The sequence below is a fragment of the Eretmochelys imbricata genome, chromosome 17, assembly GCF_965152235.1.
Source record: "Eretmochelys imbricata isolate rEreImb1 chromosome 17, rEreImb1.hap1, whole genome shotgun sequence".
Classification (NCBI taxonomy): Eukaryota; Metazoa; Chordata; order Testudines; family Cheloniidae; genus Eretmochelys; species Eretmochelys imbricata.
In genome coordinates, this window is record NC_135588.1 from 8149427 (window position 1) to 8176643 (window position 27217).

Sequence of the window (27217 nt, forward strand, 5' to 3'; positions counted from 1 at the left end):
TAAACATTCTCACTCAAAATGCCTACATGTCAGGGAATATCAGAAATTTTTGAGCTCTTGCATATTGGCAGTAGCCACCAGATGAATGGTGCATTTCATGGTTGCTGGGTAGCCAGAGGTTGGGTTATGTATTTCATTCCTGGTCCTTCACTAAATTTGGGTTCATATTTGCCTGGACTATTGACCAAACCACGATTTGTCAGCCTTTAGTAACAGCTGTACAAAGGATGAGCTTATGTCTGTCCTCACAATTTACTAGGCCCAGGTGTTTCCTCACGATTTTGTTCATTTAAAGAAAGAAAAATAAAGAAAAACCTTCAGTTCTGACCTTTACAAAAAGAGAAATAAGAAAAATGTTGGCAATATATACAGGTGGGGAAATTGCACTTAATTACAGTAGTTTACATCCATTGGACAAAATTTACTTCTTTAATATAACTCTCTATGTATAGATGGAGATGGAAGGATCGGAGAGAAGTTTATCTATATTTACAGTTTAATTGGCTCAGTTCAACAGCACATGCGATTCCTTCTTCCAAACTCCACGTAACTGCTCCAAGTCTCATCAGTCCATTTGGTGAAGGAATATAACTTAAATAGTTTTGATCTTCGTCTTCCTCTTCTGTCAGTCATCAGTACATTTTGTTCTTATTTTCTCATGAGAGCCAATGCCCTCTCAAAGGCAAATACTTAAATCCTCAAGACATCTCTTGGAAATACTGCATGAAGGAAATGGAAAAGCACAGTCTCTGGGCGTAGGCACTTCGGTCCTGTCAAGTCACAGAAGGGTGGCAATTAGTCTTGAAGCGCCAGTCTTTTTCAGGTTAATGGGCTTCTCGCTATGGCACTAGACAAGCTGGCTGAGCTTCGCTATGGCAACACGCCTCGGACTTCGTTGGTTACCGGCGTGATGTTGTGGAAAATAAGTTCCTGTTGCTAGGTGCAGAATAAGTGAGGTGTGGAACATCACCAGGCTTGCAGGGGACACTGGGAGGGAACAAGCAGGATGCATGAGTTAGAGAGCGTACAGAAAAAAATGTTGCAATGTGCAGAGGTGGAGTCATGGGACCTGGATGATTTTATGACACTCGGGATTGAGCTTCCAGGACCATTCAGGTGTTCATAAACGTTCAGAGTGATACAGACAGTAATTCGTATGCTGCCTTTCCTTCCATAATATTACAGGAGCAGAACATTCTGTCCTGAACCAGGGCTCCAATGTGCCAAGCAGCCTCAGCGCCACGGATTTCTGCTAGTATTCTACACATCCCAGTAGGTCCGTTTATTGTGCTAAGATCCTCAAAAGTATTCAGGGACCTAACTCCCCTTGGAATGAATGAGAGTTAGTCCCCTAAAGGCTCTGGATCATCGAGATCAGTCCTGTTTATACTAATTCCCATTAGCCCCAATGAATTCAAAGGGAAATACTCCAAGGTTGCAGATTGGGCCAATAGCTCTTAAAAGATTTTTATGCAACCAGTACACTGGGTCCAATCCTGTCAGCTGACTTGGTAGTTAAGGACACTCATCGGGGCCTAATCCAACTCCCACTGAAGTCAATGGGTGTTGGATCATGCCCAAGGTCTCAAGAGTTGCAATGGGGAACACAGTGGGAAAACAGTGTTCACGCCAGATGTTGCAAAAAAAGGGCCTGTGTGTGCCCAGCCTATGGGAGAAATTGTTCCAAGATCAGTTCATTCGCCTTTTCAATGCTGCCAAGATCAGCCAAGCGTATGGAGATCTGCTGAGTAAATGCAGTCACACGAGTTAAAAGTTGCTGGGGGGGGGGGGGGAGCTCATGTTACATACAGGCCAGGAGTTATGACCCTCTGATGGCTTTTTCGTGACCTATGTAAAATGAGTTGAGGATCTCAATCCCAGATCCACACAAGTATTTAGGCTCCTAGCTTGCTGGGCCTCCGTGCCTACTAGGTAGGTGTCCACTTCACATCATCCACGCAACTGGTGCTGCCTTGCTAGCACTCAGCAGAAAATGGGTAGTGGGACTCACTTCTTGCACCTAGAGGTGGCCCCTCCAGATGAGAGTTGAGGCATATTGACTACTGGGGAGCATAGGAGATGCTTGCCTTGCAGCTGCTTCTGCTGTGTGATGGCTACACAGAGGACTCCAGTCTCACCAGCACTGACTAGAGAGAAGACACAGTGTACAACATGCCCCTCTGCATTTCTTTTCTCGTCTGCTCGGTTCATCCTCTCTCTTCCTGCCTCACCTCCCCAGCCCCACTCCTGACAAGGTGCATGTGGCATTTCAACAGAGGCTCCAAAGGAGGGAGAGAGGTGAGAGCATACACTGAGAACCACTTGAACAAGGGCAGGAGGGACAGAGATGAGCCCTTGGTGTCCCTCATTGGTCAATTATTTTCCACCTGAAGGTTCCATGATCCTTCACTCTCCACCCCCTCCCATCTCGCCTACTCAGTTCAATTTTCAGATTTTAGGTGGAGAATGAGAAAGCCTGGGGTGACCTTGGAGAGTGGTCAGTTTGGATGAGCTATTACCAGCAGGAGAGTGAGTTTGTGTGTGTATGGGGGTGGGTTTTTGGAGGGGGGTGAGGGAGTGAGAGAACCTGGATTTGTGCAGGAAATGGCCTAACTTGATTATCATGCACATTGTGTAAAGAGTTGTCACTTTGGATGGGCTATCACCAGCAGGAGAGTGAATTTGTGTGGGGGGGTGGAGGGTGAGAAAACCTGGATTTGTGCTGGAAATGGCCTAACCTGAAGATTACTTTAGATAAGCTATTACCAGCAGGACAGTGGGGTGGGAGGAGGTATTGTTTCATATTCTCTGTGTATATATAAAGTCTGCTGCAGTTTCCACGGTATGCATCTGATGAAGTGAGCTGTAGCTCACGAAAGCTCATGCTCAAATAAATTGGTTAGTCTCTAAGGTGCCACAAGTACTCCTTTTCTTCTTGTAGATTCAGTGAACAACAATAAACATCATAACTGGGAGATAAGGAGCCACCAGGAGGCCTCTATGACATGTCATTAGGGATGGGCCTCACAACTATCTGATGTTTGCTAATGCAATAAAATGGTGGCTCAGCCTTAAGTGTTGTCAAAGGAACTGGGAGTTATTTACCCCTTCCAAGTCTAAACAACCATCTGATAAGAGATCAGCAATGTGGTGATCAGCCGTGTGGTGCTGGTGAGCCCAGCCCAAAGGGGCGGCTTAACCACTTAAGGCAGCATTCTTCACTGTTGAGCCAGAGACACCGGCTGTGCTCCTCTTCCTGCTTCCCAGCAGGATGGGGATAGAGCACTGCGACTGGTCCATAGGGCAGGAGCGGGAGAGCAACCGTATAGGTCAGAGAGCAAAGCCTACCACCAAGCTACATAGATAAGCCCCATCCACTTTTGGTCTGCCGGAAGGATCCTGTGAAAGGCTAGGAGAGGGAAGATGAATCACGGATAGGCTTCGCATGAAATCTCTCCTTCGAAATGTCTCAAAATCTTATACATACAGGAATTTGCATTGGGCATTTCAGACTTTCCTGAGGAAGGAGCACCCTGGCCCCCCATTTTTATTGGTCTGTCAATCAATACAGATTTCCCATCCTGACCAAGTCTAAACAGTGGCATTTACCTATTTAGGAATGGGAGTGGAGACCATCTGAGGCACACCCTCTTCTCGCCCTCCTCCACACACACACTGAACTCCTTCCAGATACATTTCTTCTTTTGTACCCATTCTCTTCCTCCTGCAGCAGCCCATCCTCATAAGATATTATAATGCCCTTCTTCACCACACACCACCACCACAACAGTAGTTTCCAAGAAAATGGTAGGGTCCTCCTCCTACTTTGACCTATTTAAGCCACCGCTTGTATGTGCCACTCTCCACTATTAGCTGGGATGGTCAATCTGCTCAAGTGCATAAGGTTCCTCCGACTGACTGTTCTAGCAACAGGCCTCAACCCAAGGAGATGTACGTCTTGGAGATGAAGGGTCTGATTTTAATGCTCATCGCTGTATATGTGCAATGAGTAAGTGGCCGTGCTGTCTTATGCATTCAGCTGTGGCTGGATACAAAGCTATTTTAGCCCTGGGCCTTGTGCATTTAAGGTGAGTGTGTCTACCTGCACATGGCTTGGCACAGAACTTTACCATTGGAACCACGAGCATTATGCTTTCAACATCAGCACTCATGTCCTTCTGAACACTCAGAGCAAAACTCTAGTTAGCAACCAGTTTGAGGATGGGGGTCAAAGGATCCCTGTGAAATGACACGTATGAGATCAGGAAACAAAAACCTTTTTATTAAACAAAGCCTTCTGACTCTTTTTTTGTCCTCTCAAAATAGAGCATATATCAGTTAAATGATCAGCTGATGCCCTAGGGGCTGATCCAAAGCCCCCATCTAGGGAAAGGCTCCCACTGACTTCCCTGGGTTTTAAATAGTCCCTTAATGTCTTCTCTTCAGAATTCTACTCACCTCTTGCTAAAAGCAGTAGGTTGCAATGAAAAAAAAAATCAATGATATTTAAGATGAAAATTATTTCTTGCCTTTGCCCCTAAAGGTCAAATGGTGCTTGCAGAATGGATTATAGAAAAGCAGGCCCATCTATGCATACTTGGACCCGGACACTTAATAATGAGCTTTGGGACTGCTGAGGGTGAAATTTATTCCAATGCACAGACCCTTGCATCACTCAACTCCCACTCTAGCCCTACTCTTGTGGACTTAAAATGGGTCTTAAGTGGTTCACTTGCCTGGTGCCAGGCCTGTGCCCATGGAGAAATTTCATTCTATGCTCAGTACAATTTGCATGATCAGGTGCTATGGTTGAGTAACATGGTATTTGCTTATTATGCTCAGCGCTTGTTTGCATGGGATAAAACAAGAGTACATTAAAAAAATTCAAGTAAAATAGTGGGAGGGAGGGAGGGAAAAGAGTGGCTTGATTATCTTGGCCAGCCATGCTTCAAGGTAGCTGATCATTCTCTCCAACGAAGGGCATAAGCCGTCATTAGGCTCCATGACAGGCCTAGCGGGTAGCATCGTGCGCTATTTTGATTAAAAGAACATTTCCTGTATTCAGAGGGCTTGTTTCAACAGGCAAGCATCAAAGTCAACTAGGGGTAAGCCAGGATAATTAATCAAGAGAGAAGTTAGGGCTGAGCGCACACCAGATGGATTGATAAAGCCTTTCAAAGGAAATGGTATTCCCTAGGAGTGCTGATGCGCCTGATTGCCCGACTGATTGAGATTTGTGGGCACAGATAAATGTTTTCCCTGCACACTACAAAGAGTGGGAAACCTGACAGGAGTCGCAGGGGCAGTGGGATTTGGAATTACACTTTCACCTTCCATTTTGTGAGAGAAAGGTTCTGTGGCGGGTCCCACACCCGGGGCCAGATTGTCAGCTGGCATAAGTGTATCTCCCTTGACTTCAAAGGAATGCCGCCAAATCACACCCACTGGGGATCTGGCCCACTGACTCCAATGGAGTTGCATCAGTTTACACCAGCTGTGCGTCTGGGTCATTGTCTTGGGTCGGTCTTACACAACCCTGTTTCTTCTCATTTTTAATAGTGGCAGATCCTTCCCTCTGCCATCCTTGCAGGGAAACTTTAAGGGCATCAATGAAGATGAACCTGGGCAGCAATTCCAAACATTATTTGCTGTGCATTTGTTGCAAAGATTTTTCTCTTCCCACCGTCAGAGCTTAGCAAAAAGAAGTTTATCTGAATACAAGTTCAAGGTTGTCTCCTATTTATCTAGTAATCAATAAGGGCCACATATTTCCCACAGTCCCCAGAGCACTTTTTTTTTTTTTTTTTTTGAAAGGGGCTATTGTCTGATCTGGACACTAAAAAGGTAGGGCCTGATTCACCTTCACTGGTGTAAATCTGGTGTGATTCCAATAAAAGTTTGGGGACTAGGGACCAGATTCACAGCTGGTATAAATCAGCATAGCTCTATTGACTTCAATGGAGCTGTGACAGTTTTTACCAGCTGGGGATTTGGCCCAATAATTTCAATGCTGATACACACAAGATGAGGATCTGGCCCCAGATTCTGATCTCATTTCCACTCATGTACATTTAGTGTAACTCCAATGACTCTGACAGTTACACTACCTTGTCTCGCTTACAGTTTAGAGCCGGTCTCTCAATATGATCATTCATTGTCATTTTCAGTAAGCCTTGAATGACGACAAAACAGCAAAAAATCATTTTGATTCAAGGAAGTTAAATTGACTTTGATGGAGTTATGCCAGAGATGAACTTGTCCATTGACTTTGCTGCACTTATCAAAGGCTCTGCATACCACCTTCAAAAGACAAGCCTGGGAGCTTGAATTCATAACTTTGCTAGACACTAAAAATCATGGTCTTCATAAAGACACAGGATTTATGATTTATTACAACAATATGTAACCCACTAATCTCCCTCTTTATCCTATGACTACAGGGGTGTTAATGGGCCACTTCATCTTACATGGTCTTAGAATCTGTGTGTTAACTACTTATGCTAAACAATCTGTTCCATCTTATATTTAGCTGTGACACTCTGAGTATCTTTCCCAGACCTGAAGAAGAACTCTGTGTAGCTCTTTCACCACCAGAAGTTGGTCCAATAAAAAGGTATTACCCTCACCTACTGTCATAAATATAAAGGGAAGGGTAACCACCTTTCTGTCCACAGTGCTATAAAATCCGTCCTGGCCAGAGGCAAAACCCTTTCACCTGTAAAGGGTTAAGAAGATAGGATAACCTTGCTGGCACCTGACCAAAATGACCAATGAGGAGACAAGATACTTTCAAAGCTGGGGGGGGAGCGGGAACAAAGGGTCTGTCCGTCTGTGTGATGCTTTTGCTGGGAACAGATCAGGAATGCTCTTCAGAACTGCTGTAAAAAGTTAGTAAGCAATCTAACTAGAAATGCATTAGATTTCCTTTTGTTTAATGGCTGGTAAAATAGCTGTGCTGAATGGAATGTATATTCCTGTTTTGGGGTCTTTTTGTAACTTAAGGTTTTGCCTAGAGGGATTCTCTATGTTTTGAATCTGATTACCCTGTAAGGTATTTACCATTCTGATTTTACAGAGGTGATTCTTTTACTTTTTCTTTAATTAAAATTCTTCTTTTAAGATCCTGATTGCTTTTTCATTGTTCTTAAGATCCAAGGGTTTGGGTCTGTGTTCACCTATGCAAATTGGTGAGGATTTTTATCAAGCCTTCCCCAGGAAAGGGGGTGTAGGACTTGAGGGGATATTCTGGGGGGAAGACGTCTCCAAGTGGGCTCTTTCCCTGTTCTTTGTTTAACACGCTTGGTGGTGGCAGCATAGGATTCAAGGACAAGGCAAAGTCTGTACCTTGAGGAAGTTTTTAACCTAAGCTGGTAAGAATAAGCTTAGGGGGTCTTTCATGCAGATCCCCACATCTGTACCCTAGAGTTCAGAGTGGAGAAGGAACCTTGACACCTACCTTATGCTTTTTAAAACGAGTCATAATAAATCAACACAGCTTGGTGTTACATCTTCATGCTAGTCATTTTTGGGGCCAGGTTTTAAGAAGAAAATGAACTTGATTCACAATGGGTGACAGGTATTGGGCTGAGAGCTCTGGAGACTGGAGTGAAGTCCTCCATATATACACTGAATAGGCACAGCCCAAGCCATGCGAGGACAAGCTTTCCCCTAAACAGATCTGCCAACATGCCTTAACTCTGCTCTGGGATCACATATAGAGGTAGGTGAATAGCTCACTCTCCACAGCCCATTCACACTGGGCCCTCTCCTTTGAGTCTGCCATTAAGAATGCCAGTTACCAACATGGACACTTGTGCACTATGAACAATCCTGAGACCACCCATTAATTTCCACGCAAAACATTCAGCTGCTGTGGTTTATATTATGCACCGGTCATCCTGGTATTTAGGGCTGAATATCCAACACTATCCACAAACAGCAACACACAGGCCTTTGGATCAGCTTTTGTGAATTCTGATGTGGTCCCTGAATATCACTCTTAGAACAGTGGAACTGAGAAGCAGACACTGGGGTTTATTCACCACCAGATGTATTGGTTTAAACTCCCATTAGCAGTAGCAGGCGTACCAGGGAAGTACACCCTGAACCGTTCACACTGAAAGAATCCTATCCCACTTTCCCAGTATGCGCCATTACCTGTTTATTGGAAGACATATTGGTTAATGTACTGATGCTGCTGGTATCTGTGACCACCATGGCTGATGGAAACCGGGAAGTGTGGGAATACTGGGGAGGCTCCTGCTTGTGTGCATACACTATGAAAATGAAGAGGACAGACAGCAATCATATAAATGTCTACAGTCTTCATGCAGATGCAAAGCAGTCAAGCCAAAAGGTTTTCAACACATTTGTGGGGGCTTTTTTTGGAAAAACAAATAAGAAGGAGTGCTCTGCATCCTCCTTAGAGGTATGGAGAATCCACCTGATTTCTCTGCAGCAGCATGCGGAGAGATTAAAGATTAAAATGGCCTGGTTTGATCCAACAGCTGTAGACCCTCAAGCCACTTTCTCGGAGGCCATTCTGCTGGAGAACCAAATGTACAAGCCAGACAATGAGAAGGAGTGCTGGACAAGAGCATTGGAGGCAGTGCAGGAAAATATCCTAGATGAAGTCAGTGGGAGTTTTGTTTACCAGGCTGACCGGGAATTGGAATGCCTCATGATCATTAAGAAGCAAGCTCTTTGTCCCGCTGAAAAGTGTGAAGCAACTTCCCATCCTGTTCTCCTCAGACAGGAAAAAGGTAAAAATAATTCTTAACTCTGGTTGGTTGTTTTGAAGGGCTTGTCAAAAACTGTTCGATAGAAAATTGGTTTTTTTGCAAAAAAATGTTTGCTTTCTGAAGAAATTTTGGATTTTTTATCAAATAATGGAATTCCCCAAAACTGAAATATTTCAGTTATGAAATGCTGCTGCAGTGCCTCATGGGAATTGTAGTTCAGGTTCCTCATGCTTTAATTCTTCTCTAAGGCGGTCTCCCCAGACAAACTTCATATCCCATGGTGCACTACTACCATATAACTGCCATGAGGTACTACCTCCTCTCATCAAGATGAGACAATGATGCATCTTGGGAGATGTAGTCTAACCAGGGACCCTAGTGGAGAGAGGAATGGATGCATGAGGTTCCTGAACTACAACTCCCATGAGGCACCACAGTGGTATTTCACAATCTAACTATTTTAGTTTTTGGACAAAATATTTTGCAGAAAATCCAAATTTTCTGTGGAAAACATACATACACCCCACCTCCTTTTCTGACCAGCTTTGGTGTTTCGCAAGATACTCCATCTGCTGCTGCTGTCAAACCTCAGTTCGAGGACCTATGTTATGTTCACCAACCGGCTGGCCAAGAAGAATTGGAAGAGTCTTCCCCTCACAGTCTCTGCTACTCCTCAGTTGGCCAAAGGCTTATTCTTTAGTTAAATGAGGCCCCTGGCTGCCTGGAAAAACTAAAAGCCAGGTATAAAGGCCATGTATTCCATTTGGCAAAACACCTTGTTAGTCACAAGGACCAGGCCAGCCTGCTTACTGACTTTTTATCACCAAGGCAAGGATGTTTTAAAAGATTTGTTCTTAAGCCTGAGAACATGCTACAGGTAAACTACACCTGAAAATGCAATAAACATAACGGGAGCATACACTAGTTTATAATTAGACTGGGGTCTTGGAAAATAGTAAAATTGCAATTCACTTATATTATGCAATTAGGCATCTCAACCGCATTGTACATTTAAGCATCTTGCAGAACATGATTCCCCAATAATTTGGGGAAGGAAACCCTGGACACAAAAGATTTCTTACTCTAATCTAGGTCATAAAGTTGTTGTTTTTTTTAAATGATCATGAGAGTGTAAATGTATTGGACACAATCTGAAAATTTTTGTTCATAGAATATAATATGAGAAAAACTCAACTAAAAAAACATCAACAGACATAAAAACAAAGGCATCATTTGAAGAACATACAGGTAGTTCATCCTCCCCCACATACCTATGTTCTAACTTCCTCCCCGAAGTGCAAAGACCATAAGAAGTAAAAGGAAATGGTTGGGATTGTCAAGGAGACTAAGGGAGTTAGGCACCTAAATCTTATGGATTTTTACTGACTTTCTTTGAAAGCCCATGCCAATAAATACAGCCATATGGAAAAAGTTATCATCTGTCGCCTGCCCAAATGTCCACAGAGCTAAACCTGTTTATTTTTCAACACCTGCCTGGCCCCCTAACTCCAATAATCATGTTGAGTGTACCTTAAAAGGGTGGTCCTATCAATTGCAGTTAGAGAAGAACTCAAAATTTCCTTGGATAGCACACTACAGGCAAGCACAGGCGCTCTGGGGACACAAACAGAAGATCCTCAAACAAATTCTGCTCTGGTGTAAATCCAGAATAACTCCGCTGACATTATTCTGAATTTATGCCCGTGAACGAGAGCAGAATTTGGCTCCTGGATTTGCAGACTGGGGATGAGGAATAAGTTTATGCAGAGGGAAGGTGCACTCTGTATTCTAAAAGAGGAGCAAATACATGTACTATGGAAGGGTGAGACGGGAGGGGTGTAACAATGGGGAGTGGGCAGCATTAATTGCCCTGTGTTGGTTCCCTCTGATGAAAACTGAGTAATTTCCTCTTTGGGTTCTCACATAGTCCTGAAAGGTGAAGTTCTGGTGTTTTCATTCCCCTGTGCTCTCTGGGATTAAAAATTCTTCCATAGTGCAGCCTTTTTATCTGACTGTTTTAGGGCTGGAGAGTCTGAGATTCCCCCCTGAATCAATCTACTTTGGAAAGGGAATGTCCTAACACCTGCAGGAGAAGATGACCCCAGTCATGAGTTCGAACCAACGAACTGGAGGGATGGAGAGGGCAGGGAGGGGAGAAAGCAAAGTTAATTCAAAATGTATTTATGACAATTGGCAGTTATAATGCAGCTAAATCCTTCCCTTCAGGCCTCAACAAATACCTGACAAGATCCTTACTGTGTGAATTCTGCAGCTGCGTCACTGTGGCCATAAAAGGCTGCTGTGTCATATGGCTGGGCGACTGCTGCATGAGTGGCTGTTGATGAGGACTGTGTAGCTGCTGGGAAAACTGGACGGGTTGTAAAGCTGCCAGACTTCCGGCAACACTGTTGATAACAGGGACGCTCTGTGCCTGGGAAGTATTTAGACCTATGAAAACAGAAGAGAACGAAACAACATGTCAAGATTTCAGTGCAGGTGGAATCAGAAACAGAGACAGCTGCTGCAGTGGAATAAAAATTGAGACGAATGTTATCTTCATACATTGGAGATACCCACAAGGGTTGTGCTGTATGCTGTCTGCTTCTCTCTGCAGTACAGCAGGGTGCGCAGTAAACCCTAGTAAAGGAAAATCAAAGGGTTTTATCCCCCTCTCAAATACATCTGTTTTCACAGCTTTCAATGGAGTTCCTCATAGTTTATGCCTAGAGCAGCTGGTCAGATCAGGTCTTGAACACACTGGGTGAAATCCTGGACCCACTGAATTTAATGGCAAAACTCCCATTGTCTTCAACAGGGCCAGGATTTCACTCATGACACAGAGCCACTGCTTCCCTTCCCCTCTGAACTTGGTGGCGAAACACCATAGCATGCGGCAAGACCACAAAGTGCACCAGTGCTGGAATGAAGAACGTTACTGTACCCAACTGGAGCCACAGAGGAGGGGGGATTCAGAGCTGCAGAACGGCAGTTACTCACATACTGCTTCTAAACATACCAGCCAAGGGGATAAAAGCCCCACCAACAGGAGTGTACTGAAGCTAGAGAGCGGTGAGACACTTACTTTGCGCGATTGCCATGACGCCAGAGAGCGGTGTCATGATGAGGTTCTGGGACTGTTGTGGGTTGTGATGGGGCAAGCTGTGGATATTGGTCAGGGTACTTACAGGGGGCAGCCCACCTCCCGAAACAGAGATCTGTCAAGAAACCAAAAGGGACAACAGACGTCAGAGGTGCAATGGACAGGAGCTGGGTGACCAAACAGCTCCTAGACAAACAAAAGTGACTTTGGCTAGGGCCAGCCATACAGAAATGACTCCCTTCATGCATGATGAGGCCGTTTCACAGAAAAGACAAGCAAAATCATCTCATGGAAAGTGATCCAGTCAGTCGGGGGGACTCCACAGTTTACATCAGTTGGAAGCTCTCTGGGACAGGAACTCTCTTTTTGTTCTATGTTTGTACAGTGCCTAGCACGATGAGGTCCTGATCCATGACTGGGGCTCCCAGGTGCTACTGCAGCACAAATAGTTAAATAAACCACAACAGCAACAGAGAGAGGCATTTCAGGAAACCTGCTTCCACTGCTCCCATCAGTCTACCAGATCCTAAATTTTGGATCCTCAAGTCACACTGCAAAAACTCATCTTTTTGCCCAGGCCTTTTCTGAGTAAACAGCAATGTCGCCAATTCTTGAGAGTTCATTGCAATTTTCTTGGTATTTAGTGTTTTATTCTTAAAGCCTCAGATCCTGGAGTCATGTGATTATGGGAGAGTCAGAGGTTTCATTAAAAAAAAATAAAATAAAGCACAAAAAACCCAATAACTTTCTAGCTCTCTGGTTACAAAGGAAAGGTGAAAAATTTGAATAATAAAGGTTAAAAATACAGAAGGCAAAGAACAGACCCCACATGTATTATTTTTAAAAATTTCATGAATTTTTAAGCCAGTTTCATCATTTTAGGGGGCCAGACTCATGATTTTTGAACTGCTGCAGCTGGCAATACTGAAACAGGCTATATGGTGGAGGAATGCTAGTTAAGTGACTCTGGTTAGGTTTAGGATCCAATTCAGCAAGGGACTTAAGTAAATGCCCAACTTTAAGTGTGTGACTTGTCTCATGGACTTCAAGGGGACTGCTCATGTGCTCAAAGTTACGACACATGCTTATGTGAACGTCTTGCTGAATCAAGGTCTTGATGTTTTGGACAGCAACCCAACTGTTTATACATGGGTGCCTGAAATGAGGTTGTTTAGGCCTGGTCTGGAGGGGAGATATGTCCCACTTACAGCCATCACTATAACTGCACTATTGCAAACCCTGGTGCAGACAAGGCCAACTGCTTGACATCACAATAAGCTTTCCCAGTGCATATTGTGGCTTTCCTTGTCTGCAATGGTGAGGGTTTGCACCAGTGGCTGAAATTGGGGTCCCTGATGCAGGCAAGGATTCAGGTACCTAAACAAAACCAGTCTGATTATCAGAAGTGCTGAACATCCACAAATTCCACTGATGCTGATGGGAGTCGCAGGTGCTCATCCCTTTGAAAAATCAGTCCACTTTTATTTAGATACCTCAGTATGGATTTAGGAGACACTTCGGGGTCCCCGGTGTGAAATTTTTGGCCTCAGTTTACGAGTGTATCTTGCACATGTGAGCTTGAGATGGGCCTACCTTTAATTGAAACAAATATATCAGTGGATTTCAGAACATGAGAATGAGTCAGATTTTCTTATCCGATATTTTCCCTCTTCAAAAAGTTCCTCAAGGCCAGCTTACACCACAGCAGGCGTGCAAGTCAAACAATCAGTCACAAAACCATGGAAGTCTCTTGCAGTTTGGGCTAATTTTAAACTTGAGATTAGGACCAAAAACTTGAACCAAAAGAAACCGCTAGAGATCACGTGACCAAGAAAGTATTCAAACCACATCATTAAAACAACCTTCCACTGTCATAAAACAATGACAAGCCCAAACTCTTATAGGTTCAATAGCATGTGCCTCAAACAACAACATTATTTTAAGCTGCAATGACTTCCTTGGCTGTTGTTAATTTGATATGAGATATTAGAGAAACATGTTTACACACTGGAAACGACAGCCCACAGCATATTTGTGTTAAATAACTTGCAAGCACTAGCTAGCTCTGTGGAGGAGATCAGACATAAACTAGATAACAGCTCCATACGAATGGAGGACCATAAATGTTGTTGATGGTGCTGTACATCCTACACTCAAAGGGGCTGGTTGAGCACTGTGTCAAGCTGGGTAAAAGCTTTTACTGCTGTGCATGTTTCTGTGATGGTTAAAATTGGTTCCATTTCTGCTGTAACTTGTTCAATTTCAAACAAGCACCGGCGTGCTTTTTCCCATGCTGCCCCTCACACTTGGGAGGAGCTGCCTGTAAACATCTGCAAAACGACCTCATTGTCCTCCTCCAAATCCTTCCAGAAAGCTCTCCTTGGCTGTGATGGGCTACAGAAACCTTGTTAACAGTTAGGCAGCTAGAGTGCAGAGACCACTGGCTATCATCATGCTGACCAATCTCATCTAATTGTGCTTCCTCCATCTGTCTGTCTGTCTATGCACCTGCGGTCTCTTGCATAGGCGCTGACTCTGTGGGTGCTCCGGGGCTGGAGCACCCATGGGGAAAAATTGGTGCCCCTGCCCCACCCCAGCTCACCTCTGCCCCTGCCTTCTCCCCTGAGCACGCCACTGAGTCCTGCTTCTCCCCCAGGCTCCCAGCACTTGCGCCGCAAAACAGCCATTTCGCAGCAGCAAGTGTTGGGAGGGCGGGGGGAGAGGAGGGTGAACACGGCATGCTCGGGGAGGAGGCGGGGCTGGGATTTGGGGAGGGGTCCAATAGGGGCATGGAGGGGGCGGAGTTGGGGTGGGGACTTTGGGGAAGGAGTTGGAATGGGGACGGGGCAGGGCCGGGGGGGGAGGAGGGGGGCAAGCACCCACCAGCGCCGGAAAAAGTCGGCGCCTGTGGTTTCTTGTCTTATACGGAGACTGTAAACTCTTTGGGGGCAGGGACAGTCTTTATTCTGTTTGTACAGCGCCTATCACCACGTAGTTCCTCTCTGTGACTGGGGTTCCTAGCTGTTACTGCAATACAATAAAATAAATAAGGTGTTTGGGCTACTACTTCAGAATACTCTCCTGAGTTTTAAAAGGAAAGGCTCACAATGCCTTATCAGTCATTTTATCCATTGATTTTTAATGCCTGATGTGTCATCTATTCTTCTGGATTATTTTTTATTATTATTCGTGATCTGCTTAGAAATGCATCTCCCAAATTTTTGGGGCATGTGAAATCTGAACATAGGGGGTCATTTGAAAAATCCAGATCTCTCTTTGCAGTGAGAGTCAAACCTAACATTCGGATTCAAAGGCTTCACTGTAGGAAGTTGTTAGGAATCTGGATTCAAATTCTGTAGCTTGGGCCCACTGATATTTATTACCATTGCCCCATACCTTTTTTCAAGGCTCTCATTAGGGAAGTACTTGAAGCCAGTTCCCATTGTCCTAATCTATATTATGACCCGGACTCATTTATATTTCAAAAGCCTGCGTGTGGGCCACCATCTTGTCTCTCTCACCAACAGAAGCTAGTTCAATAAGAGAGATTACCTCACCCATCTTGTCTCTCGAATACCATGGGACCAAGACAACACTGCAGGTCACCATCTAATTAACACATTGGGGAGTTGAATGGGGACCTCCAGAGTTAAATGCATAAGCTGCTACAGCTTGAACTACAGAGCCTTGTTTACTGGGTCTGTAATTAGAGCTTGGCATTTTCAAAATGTTAAAAAATAAAATTGGGTCAGACCAAAGCCAGAGGTTTTTTTGAAATTTTTTGGGAAATTGAAGTTGAAAAACATTTTCATTTTGGGTCAATTGAAACATTTTGTTTAGCTATCCACCGTTCCGAACTGTTTTTGAATGTCTTAAAAAAAGAGAGATGATTCTGATATAAAAAAGGCCCTTTCAAACTGAAAAAAGGAAAAACATTTCAATTTTTTAAAGATTTTCAGACAATTAGGTGAAATCGACATGAATTGGCAAAATGTTTTGGTGTCACCAAATCTGTATTTTTTGCCCCCCCAACCCCCCGGAAAAAATGAAGAAAAAAATGAAAAAGAAAAAGCTTTGGCCAAAACTATTCCGCTCAGCTTGAGCGGTAACAGATTCCCATCCTCTGTGAACCAGGTGCGGAGGAGGACCAGTAACACACATCGAGCAGCAGGTTACGAGTGTAGGTGTTACCCGGGATGCGTCTGTGTGTGTGTGTCCGTGTGTGTGTGTTGGGGTCAGAAAGGGGAAGGGGCTTGCTTGTAAAGGAACTGCTTCCCTGGTGAAACTTAGAACTTTGGAGGGCTTAAGGAGAAAAAAAAATGAATGAGCATTTTATCAACACGAATGTCAGCGTCAGCAAAAAACAAACAGTGATCCACCCTCTGTGCTACTTTACAAGGCATTCAATCAATAAAATGAGAACGGTCCTGTGTCAGGTTTATTGGCTGGGTTCAGAACGTACACCACTACCTGGCGGGGAAAGCTCTGGTCCAAGCGCTGCCTTTGACTCATGGCAGCTGGGATTTATTTTACCCCGCCCCCCAGCCCTACAATGCTTCATTGTTTAACGTGGGCCTTGTGTGAAACTTTAAAAAAAAAAAGAAAAAAAAAAAGTCTTGTTTGTTTTGCCTGCTGGGCCCTCTTATCTTATCAGCTTTGGAGCTACAATAGGCCAGGTGTACTCACCATTTTACCATCAGGTGAGAGTAAATTGTGGCCCGGGTCCAACCCTGCTGGAGAAACCTGCTGTAGGACGGACTGGCTGGTGGTCACCATGGCGTTGTTGCCATGGTGACTGATTGTCGAAGAGGAAGTGACCTCATTGTTCCCCTGCTGGCTGTATCGGACTCCTGCAAAAAGAAGGCCAAGTGCAGTGTATTAACAACCCCCATCAGCCAGACAGTCATAAATAGGGTTGCCAACTGTTTAATTGCACAAACCGAAAAACCCTTGCCCCGCCCCTTCTTGGAGGCCCTGCCCCTTCTCGGAGGCCCCCCCCACTCATTTCATCCCTCCTCCCTCCATCGCTCTCTCTCCCCCACTCTCACTCACTTTCACTGGGCTGGGCTGGAGCTGAGGGGGTTCGGAGTGTGGGAGGGGGGCTCCAGGCTGAGCCTGGGGCAGGGGGTTGGGATGCACAAGGGCTGTGGGGTACAGGCTCTGGGAGGGAGTTTGAGTGCAGGAGGAAGCTGAGGGAGGGGGTTGGGGTGCAGGAGGGAGTGCAGTCTCCAAGCAGGTGGTGCTTACCCCGGGTGACTCCCGGGAAAGACCAGCATGTCAGCACCTAGGCCCAGGGACAGCCAGGTGGCTCTGCGTGCTGCCCCTGCCTGCAGGCACCGCCCCTGCAGCTCTCATTGGCCGCGGTTCCCAGCCAATGGGAGCTGCAGAGTCGGCACTCAGGGCGGGAGCAGCGTGCAGAGCCCCCGTGGACATCCCTGCATCTAGGAGCCAGAGGGATATGCTGGTCGCTTCTGGGAACCATGCGGAGCCAGGGCAGGTAGGGAGCCTGCCTTAGCCTCTCTGCACTGCTGACCAAACTTTTAGCAACCTATTAAAATCTCCCAGATTGGTTTCAGTAGCCACCGGGAGATTGATTCCGATTCTGGGAGACTCCCAGCCAATCCGGGAGGGTTGGCAACTCTAGTCATAAAGCATTTTCATTATATACGACAGGTTAAAACAGCAGCAAACAACAAGTCAGCATGAGATGGTGACATTTCTGGGGAGAAAAAAGGGCATTTTTCATGGCTTTTATTTAAAATAAACAATAACAATAATAATAAAAGACACCAGGGATAAAACTCTTCTGATACCGCATAGACAGAGACATCTGTACATCCGTTACCAAGGCAGCCACGATAGTTCATGATCTTGTTGCTCTGTGCCTTTGTTACTAGTCTTACATGTGTGCTTGCAAAAACACCAGGCCTCATTACTGGTGTTGTTTTCTTACAAGGAACACACGAGATGGGCTCAAGCGGGACCTCGATTCCTAACACTCCAAAAACTCATGAGATAGAGCTCTTCAGAGCCAGAGATTTGCTTTGGGCCTGTTTTTAATCTTCTGCGCTGATTGAGAACAGTAGAACTCCTATCCATGCACCACAAGAGATGGGAAAAATTGTATATGAACCCACAATGTTTGGGCAGGTGGAAAGTTGGGGGTAAGTTTTGGGTTTGCTTCATCTCTCTAATCACTGACGACAAAAGCAGTGAGAACAAGACATTGGGCAAGGGGCTTGAAATCTTTTGCGCCTTAGCTCTGCTCAGTTGTGTCTTCTGTATCGCTTAGAATCCGGGTCTCAGAGTGGTTTTGATTTGTTTTGCACTTATTTTCTCAAACCTGGTTTGATTCAATTTAATTTGCTTTACATTTGCTTTTAAATCTCTCGTTTTGATGGCACAGATGTAGGAATTCTGAAGTAAAGGCAGGAGTGTTCGGGCTGCTCAATCACATGCAGTTATCCCTAATGCTCTTCCTTCTAGCAAAGAGTTATTTCATGACCATGTTAAAAAGAGTCCAAGCAAATCGGTGATGCACGGAATCCAGTGCTAGGTGCTTTGCTAGCCAGAATTGGGGAATGTTTCTCCCCTCTCTTCCAGAATTCAGGTTAGGGCAAAGTTTCCAAGGTGCCCTCAGCCAGGTCTCAATAATTGCACCTGCAATTTGGTTTTCATGATTATTTACTTGTGTAAATCAGACAGTTGGATGTCTTGCCACCCACAATTTGTGCATGCAAGTGCGATTCCTATGTGCAAATGCAGCATTTTGCATGCAAAAAAGCCAGCAACCAAAACGCAGAAGGCAACTGTAAACCACGTTGGTTTAAAATATGTTGCCCTTGTTGCATTGGGATTTGCTTTTACACCACCTGTTCTTTTAGACAGGTTACCCACTACTCTGCAGTCACGCCATCTATTGCATTGGACCAGTGACAGGCAGAACGAGAGTGCTCAGAATATGCACAGCACTGTTTAAGCCTGTCTAATTGCACTTTATGCAACATGTATTCGTTGCTGGGCTGAGAGGCGTTTCAGGGCTGTAAAACCCTTGATGGAGAGCTTTTGTGCAAGAGCCACCTTTCCACAGATGTTTACAACCCCCCCCCCCCGAAACAGTAAAAGCTAGAAAGCCAACAAGAGAGAAAGTACACAATGCGTGCTGACAAGCTGGCATGCATCCAGGAGTCAAAGGCCCAGCGTTTATTTTACTGTCAGTCAAAGTTCTGTCCCAAAATGGGTTGTAAAGACTAAGCGGAGAAGGCCAAAGCTAGTCAAGGACTTGCAGGAAAGCACATGGAAAAACAATGTCACCTCTGATCTAGTCCCAGCTGCTGTTATTTAACTGCAGACTTGACAGCAGGCGTGGGGACTCACACAGGAAGAACACCAGCACTCACTTCCCAGATTCCCCTGAACCCAGTACTTATGTCACTAGAAATGTTTTTAATTTTAGTCCTGGTGCAAGATGCCAGACTGGCGCCCTGGTGACTCAAGGCCTCTATTTAACTGCACAATGGAGACTAGCCGAGCAAGATTCACCACCTTGTTCCACCTGTGACCGCCCCTCTCCTTGTGGCTGGGCCATCTCTCAGGGCAAGAGGGCATTTCATGTCAATTCAGTTCTTGGCCTTGCTATCTTGGACCCTGATCCTGAGGTGAGATCTGTGCAGATGTACCCCAGCAACATCCAAGAGCACCACTGGCTTCAATGGGGTCTGCGTGGGTGCAAGGGTCCACCCACTGGGAAGCCAGTTGCAGCGTACCCTTCACCCTGGTATCTGGGCCTCTCTGCTGAGACAACCCAACGTGCCAAAGAGAATTACTTGTGATGATGTTTCTAATGACATGGACACTCTCCCCACTGTAATAGGAAAGGAACCCCTCCCCTCAACTAGGCTACAACTGAAAACAAGGTAACGTACTCAGGAACTTGTAAGTGTTTATGACAACATTTAAAAAATGGGGGACAATCAGGGCCAAAAATTAACTTCAGTGTTCCTGGTAAATATCAGGGTTAATACTGGGGAACAGGAGGACAGAAAAAAGCATCAAATAAGAGAAAAATAAGAGTATTGAAAGTCAAAGCAGTTGAATGTATAGTTTACATATATTAACAGTATGTACACATATGTACCATGCACGCATGTGTATGTATTTCCCACCACATTGCTTTACTTTACAAGACGGCCTTGCATTTACGCTTTGACTAACTTATTATGACCACATTACCTAATGTTACGTACTGGATTTTCTTACCATAATCAGTATTTTCATGTACTTAAATGGTCTAAAATTTGGGTGGAAACCAGTAAAAACCAAGAGTCTACGCTGCGATCATGACTGCAGCTTGAGTTGACATCCCTGAGCTAGCTAGCCTGGGCCCCTGAGCAGCAAAGCCACAGCAACGCATGCTTCAGCATGGGCTAGCCAGCGAGTAATTCCCCAGGGTTCTGGACGGGCCATGCTTAAGCCTGTGCGGTTATGGCTTCACGGCTCCAGTACCCAAGCTAGCAACGTTAAAAGTAGCTCAGGTACAAGTCAGGTCCCATGACTGCAGCATAGACATACCCACAGTTATAGCTATAGATACAGCTGCACACTCCTGTCATGTACTGGTTTGGACTGTGAGGTGAGTGAATCTGTGTCCCATGAGATGACTATTCCCCCTCCTCCGGCCTTCAGCTCCTGATTCTCTCAGCTATCAAAAAGTTTTCCTAGCAGCCAAGTGCAGTCTGGTTCTGACTTCCTTTTCAGGCCTTTATGAATCACGTTTCCCCTCCTGACTCAGTCTTGAGACACTTATGAGTAACAGATCGTGTCAGGGAAATAAAAGAATGACAGCTCCAAAGGGAAGAGGACATCTCAGCCCATCAAAGTCTACATGCACCAACGATCCAGTCTGGAATTAGCACAATGCTTCAGTATAAATATATTTAATTTGGCTAAAAAATCCCCTGCATTGATAACCATAGGACCTGTAGTGTGTCATTGGAAGGCATCTACAGCTGATCACAAATAATTAACTGAGGAAACCCACTGGAAACAAAAGCTGCTTTTACGAGGCCACCTTGGCAAATGCAGCATAAAAGCCATTTATTATAAACAGTCAAGCGCTACATATAACAAGCAGGTTTAATACACTTTCTGGGGAGATTGAACTGACTGGTTATGATAGGTACAGGACTGGCAGCCCTGGAGCTTGATTGCCTCTGTCTATTCACAGAACAGATACAGCATGGGCAGCAGAGATGCAATTGCCTCGCCATTGTGCCTCTGCCCTGACGGAGAGGGACACCACCTCAAAAGGGTCTGAAAAGGGTTCAGTCTCCAGGGCCCATTCCATCCTTAACCTCTATGCTGAGACCCCAGTAAGAATGCTAGTTAGCCCCAGCGGAGATGCAGAGTCCTGTCCAGTAAGAAACTGGAGTGAGACCACCAACTCACTCACACAGGCCACCGCAAAGCTTTGAGATGTGACGAATATTGACAACGTAGCGTCTGTCATTGCCGAGAATCCAACAGGGTTTTACAAACATCTTTGAAAGGCTCCAAGTTAAAGCTAGGTGAAATTTTTCAGCCAAACATTTCCCGCCCCCCACCAATAACATAAAATAAAATAAAATAAAATCCAGATTCAGGGCAGCTGCAATATTTTGCAAATTCATGTCAAATTCACCAAAATCATCTCCGTTGATAATAACCTCCCCCCCCCAAATCCCAAGACATTGAAACATTTTATTTCGACATTTTCAAGATGAACCATTTTGATTTTGCAATTTGAAAAGACTTTTTGTTTGGTAATGCACTTCAATTTCATTTTAAAAATGCTTTAAAAAGCTCAAAAAAACAAACGAAACATTTTGTTTTTTGGTCGAACGAAATGTATCATTTGCTCTGTAACTTTTTTTTTTTTTTTAAGTGTTTTGTTTCACTGAAAATTTCAACAACAAAAAAAATTCATGTTTGGTTAACATTAAATATTTTGCCCTCAATTTTTCAGAATGGCCAGCCAACCAAAAAACAAACAAACAACATCAGTTATTTGTACAGCTCTACTGCAAGCCTCATTACCATCCTGTCCCCCCACTAACCTACCTACCTACCTTCCTTTCTTAATGACCTGCACCACAAGGGCTGTGATTGGGAGCTATGGACGAATTGTAGAAGAGCTGATTGCAGCTTTGACATGACATGTCCCAGCATTGTATGATGGCTACACAACATCGCAAATCCTGAATTTCACAGATATTGAAGTGACAAGGAGCTGTGAAAATATCAGGCTCTTCATGTGAGAAGGACCCAAGGAAATCACAACTGTCCTAAGCATTTAGGGCAACTTAGTGGCAGCCCCGTATAAACGAGAAAAATAAGATTCCCTACAGTCCACGTGGAAGGCAACTAAAACGTTCAACTTGGAGATGCATCAGGTGGCTTATGTGCAGCTCTGCACTAGTTGAGCTGCCTGGGGCTACAAACCTAGCTTGGAAACCTAGTGGATTTCTTTGAGAGCCTTCTGATAGGCCTGTTTCTGGACAGAACCGAGCAGTACAGAGGTAGCAAAAATGAAAGATAATGGGGTGGTTGGAGAGGACAAAGGAACTTATACAAATGTCACAAGAAATTTGAAAAAGTTTGGGCGAAGTTTCACTTTGGTCATTATTTCAGCCAAGGGGAGAAAGGCCCAAGGGTCATAATGTGGGTTAGTTCAACCACAAGTTGGTGGGCTTGATGCAGAAATCAGTGGGTAAAAGTTTAAGAACTAAATGATCATTAATGGTTCCTTCTGGCCTTAAAACCCTATCAATCAATGGTGGTGAAAGAAAAATGAATGATGGTGGATTAGAATGATCTGACATGACATTTTTCCTCCTTTAAAAATTAGCATAGAAACGTAGAGTTGGAAGTCAACTCTAGAGGTCATCTAGTTCCATCACCACCCACTGAGGAAGCACCGAACTGACACATATGCACCCACCCACCACCGAAATGCAACCACCTCTGGAGAGAATCTGTATGATTCTTCACACACTGCCCAACAAACGAGTCCAGAATGAACATGAAAAGGCCTCTCTCAATCTTTTTCTTTAGATTTTCAGCTGGTTAAACATGTTGAACAGTTAGGAATCCTCCTGTGATGACTTTGGCTCCTGGTTTTTCCCCAGCAACTCTCCCATTCCTGATAATGGAAGAATGTTCTTTGGCAGGTAGACATTTGCCAGTCTGAGTGACTGTCCCAGCCACGAACAGGGTAAACATTACTCAACTAAATCACTGTCACACACATTCTTGTCCTGTATTCCTAACCACATGCAAAGTGTGTTCCAACTGCTGTTGGGTCAGAAAATCTGACAAATTATTTAAACAATGGGAGGGGAGATAAAACCAAGAAGGGGGGAAAGTGATATTTTAAAAAAAAAAAATCTATAAGTGATAGACAGCTCCTGTTTTCTTTAGTAGGAAGCAAAAATACGATTTGGTTCCTTATGGAAAAGCCCTATCTAACTTATTACGGAACAAACCAATAATGTTTTATAGAAATGTAATAGGATTCTATAGAAATTACTCTAAAAACCGGTAGTATTTTATAGAGAAGGAGTGTCTTTCTAGAGGTTTAAGCAATACTATAAAATTCTGCACTAGGGATATTATACTCTGTTAAATCCTAGACAGTTGTTTCAATCTCTATTAAATATAGTAGGGTTTTTCCACAAGGACTGATTCTGTTACAAACACAAAAATCACAATATTTCCAACCCTGGGTCTCAAAAATCATGAGTTAGCCCCTTCCTGCTCCCCCCGGCCAATAATGTGATTGGCTTAAACATTATATTCTTTTAAAATGATGCATTTGGGGTTCTTTTTATTTGCCTTCTGGTTTTTGAGCCTTTAGAATTTATATTTTCAAGCTTTCTTCTGCCCCTGTGAGAGTAAGAAATTTTGTTTTAAGTAAAAAACAAAAAAACTGAGATTTTCACATAATCACATGAGTCCAGGTGCTGGGGCTTTAAGAAAAAACACCAAATATTGCAAGACATGATAAAATAATGAGAGCTGGCAACACTGCATCCACGGGTGGTAAGAAAGATGGCAGTCTTGACATTCGTGCTAAGTGGAATTTTTTAGATAGGTTCAAGGGAGAAAGAGATTGTACAGCTTGGTCAATTTCAGAGAAACAGCAGCTTTAGCTGTGTGGGAAGTATCTACATGGTGAGGAAGCGAATAATTGCTAACATTGCACTAGGGTCATGTCTACACGACGAGTTAGGATGTGATTCCCTTGCTCGTATATATACACATACTTGTGGTAGCTCGCTGAGAGCGAGCATGAGTATAAACATCAGGATAGCTGCAGGAGCACTGGCTGGGGAGCAGAAGCCTGCCTGAGCATGTAAAAATCCACCTGAAACTGGTGGGTATGTACTTGGGACAGCTCAGCCATGCCTCCGCTGCCACTACCCAGAATGGCTACACTATTTATACTCAAACTAGCTTGCTGAGAGCTAGTACGCACATGTGATAAGGACAATCATACCCTTAGCTTTTAGGTGGGTCCTACACCACTGAAATAAAGCGTATTGTGCAGCCAGGTGGTCTAAGCATGGGACTAACTCAGTTCTTCTCTTGGCTCTGACATTAAGCCACTCAATTATTCTGCCTTGAATTTCCCCTTCCACTCAATGGGGGTCATTACTATCAGCGATACAGCACTAATGCCAGGCAGATACTTTCACTTACGTGGGTGGATTAAATATGTAATGTCCGTAAAACACTGAAAAATGTAGGGATGATTATTAACTTATTAATTATTATTATTATTATTAACAGTGTCCCCTAAATATCTTGATTGGCTTTTAGCACCCAAGAGCACTCAGTGGTTTTAGAGCAGAACACACCGTTCTTAGCTATGTTCGTATAAGAAGCCTAGTAGAAGATGCCATATTTTAGGCTTTGCCCAGGCAGCCTCCATGCTCATAAGGTGCCTCCCACACCCATTCACCCGCTCACTCTTTTCTCCTCACATGCTTATTGAAGGGTTTTCACAATGCCCCACAAGAAGCGAGTTTGTAACATAGTTTGTACAAACAGGAAACACAAATCTATGCTCAGTACTCCCCACCCAAGGGTTGCCCAGTGCATCCGGATTAAATGTTTTCTGAGTGGCTATGGAGTCTGAGATCCCTTAAAGGGGCCTGATTTTCAGAGCGTGGGTGCTCAGCACTTCCTGAAAAATCAAGGCCTTTAAGTGTCTCGGATTGGGCACCCAAAAATGGAGACATCCACAGTCATTAATCCCCTTTTTGAAAAATTCTCCTTCTAGCCTGTAAACGATTTGAAACAGGGACTGCCCACTGTCCTATACTGAGCCCTTTGCAGGTGTTCAAAGGACACATGATACATTAGAATCCTAGAAACATAGGGCTGGAAGGGACCTTAATAGGTCATCTAATCTATCCCTCATGCTCTGGTAGAATTAAGTATGCCTAGACCAGTGGTTCTCAAACTTTTGTACTGGTAACCCTTTTACACAGCAAGCCTCTGAGTGTGACCCCCCCTTATAAATTAAAAACACCTTTTTTTATATTTAACACTATGATAAATGATTGAGGTGAAGTGGGGTTTGAGGGTGGTGGCTGACAGCTCACAACCCCCCATGTAATAATCTTGAGACCTCCTGAGGGATCACAACACCCAGTTTGACAACCCTGGCCTAGACCATCCCTGGCATATATTTCTCTAACCTGTCCTTGTGTTTGGTATGGTGCTGATTGCCAGTGATCTTTTGGAAATCCTGTGATCTTTGCCATCAGCTAGAAAAATCATAAGCTATCTTGCAAACACAGCAGCTGTTTTCTGCCCCAGAATATAATGCTTTCCTCTTGCAAAGACTTGGGACAGAGAAGGCCCTCAGAGATCTTCCTAATGTAGTCAGAGTTCATGGTTTACGGAAAGGTCGGACATCTTTTGTAAAGTTGGATCCATTGTTCCCTCTCCCCCCCTTGTAGTTCCACAGCTTGAAGTAGCTCCAGTGTAAAGAGATTTTATTTCTCCCCCGTCTTCCCTGCCCACCACCCCACTGCAGCCTGCGCTGATAGGAACCTGCATAAGAAGCACTGTCAATGGGCTTGTGCTTTTTGTAGTGCTATCACCCTAATATAAAAGTCTGTTTATTGGACCTGGCTATTGTTTGGCCACCAACTTGTAGAGCCTGGGAAATGTTTCATTGGCTTTTCCATGTTTTCGAGGGCAACTAGCCCAGCATCAGCTCCAGCCCAGCCATGAAAACTTCAGCTCCTGATGGCCTTTAACCCAGGGTTTTGTTAGACTAAGGCCGGGGCTTAAGAAGCAGATTCCTCCAGCACTAGGTTTGACTCAGGATAAACAGCCAATTAAATGACCTACGAGGAGGAGCCCAGCATAGGCAAGAAGCTTTCCACTGCTGAAGATTTAAGTAAAGGCGGCCATCAGATGCTGTTTACGAGACACAGGTGGGGGCAAGGATTTGGGGGATGCTGGAGTCCACACCCAGGGTCATAGGACTGAGTTGAACCCTGTGGTGGGGAATTTTCCTGTCTCCGTTTTGCTTAGGTGATTCATTTTACTCAGCACTCATGTCACTTAGAACCCTGGAGCTTCATGGGCCTTGGGGAGTTTAGGGGTGGAACCTGGGTTTGCAATGGAAGTTGGTGAGTTTCATTTGGCTTGAGATTCACTTGGCTTGAGATGGTGAGTTTCACTTGGCTTGTGAATATTCCACCTGGCTCCAGCAGTGCGTTTCAGGTCCCAGGAGGAGAGCAGTTATTCTTACTGATCAGAGGAAGAGAGCTATAATCACACAGATTACTGTCAGTGATGATCAGATGATTATTACTCTCTGGTTGATCCTGTGCTTTCCTGTCCCAGGTGAAGAAGAAATAAAAGTATCTGCCGCCAGCACAAGGGGTAAATCTTGCTTCCCTTCCCAACCTCTTGCAGGCATTGGAGACCTTGTAGGCAGCAGAACTGGGGTGGTTCTGATGTGCAATGGAGCTAGCAGGAGGGAGTCTGTATCTTATGTGCAACGTGGAGCTGTGCACTGTGGACTTTCTTCCCATCCTGGCAATCAGAGGGGCTAAGGGCTGAAGGGCAGAGCTTCTGGATCAGTACCTGTGTGGACTTGCCAGCCAAGCCAGTCCCCTACAGGGAGGCCTGCAGCAATAAGAACCCTACAACACCCTTAAGGCGGCAGTAAGGTCCCTCGCATATGGCTCACTTGCTCAGGGCCAGGATTTAGCCCTACAAGCTGTAAAACTCTGCTCGTGTCTCGGAAGCAAGGAAGCCCCGGTCTGTCTCTCCTTCCTGGAGCCAGGGCCTTGAAATAGCAACAGGATAACAC

General features: G+C 44.6%; 1 protein-coding gene across 2 annotated transcripts in view; it reads right to left on the reverse strand.

Annotated features, from left to right (window-relative positions):
- Nucleotides 1-966: 966 nt before the first annotated feature.
- Nucleotides 967-27217, reverse strand: part of HNF1B (HNF1 homeobox B) — a 58870-nt gene continuing 32619 nt past the window's right edge. For both annotated transcript variants that reach the window (XM_077836543.1, XM_077836542.1), the window contains exons 5-9: nt 16528-16691; nt 11824-11956; nt 10998-11189; nt 8158-8276; nt 967-987 (exon numbers count right to left, since the gene is read on the reverse strand). In XM_077836543.1, coding sequence (XP_077692669.1) covers nt 967-987; nt 8158-8276; nt 10998-11189; nt 11824-11956; nt 16528-16691 — 629 coding nt within the window. The remainder of the gene's footprint in view (nt 988-8157; nt 8277-10997; nt 11190-11823; nt 11957-16527; nt 16692-27217) is intronic.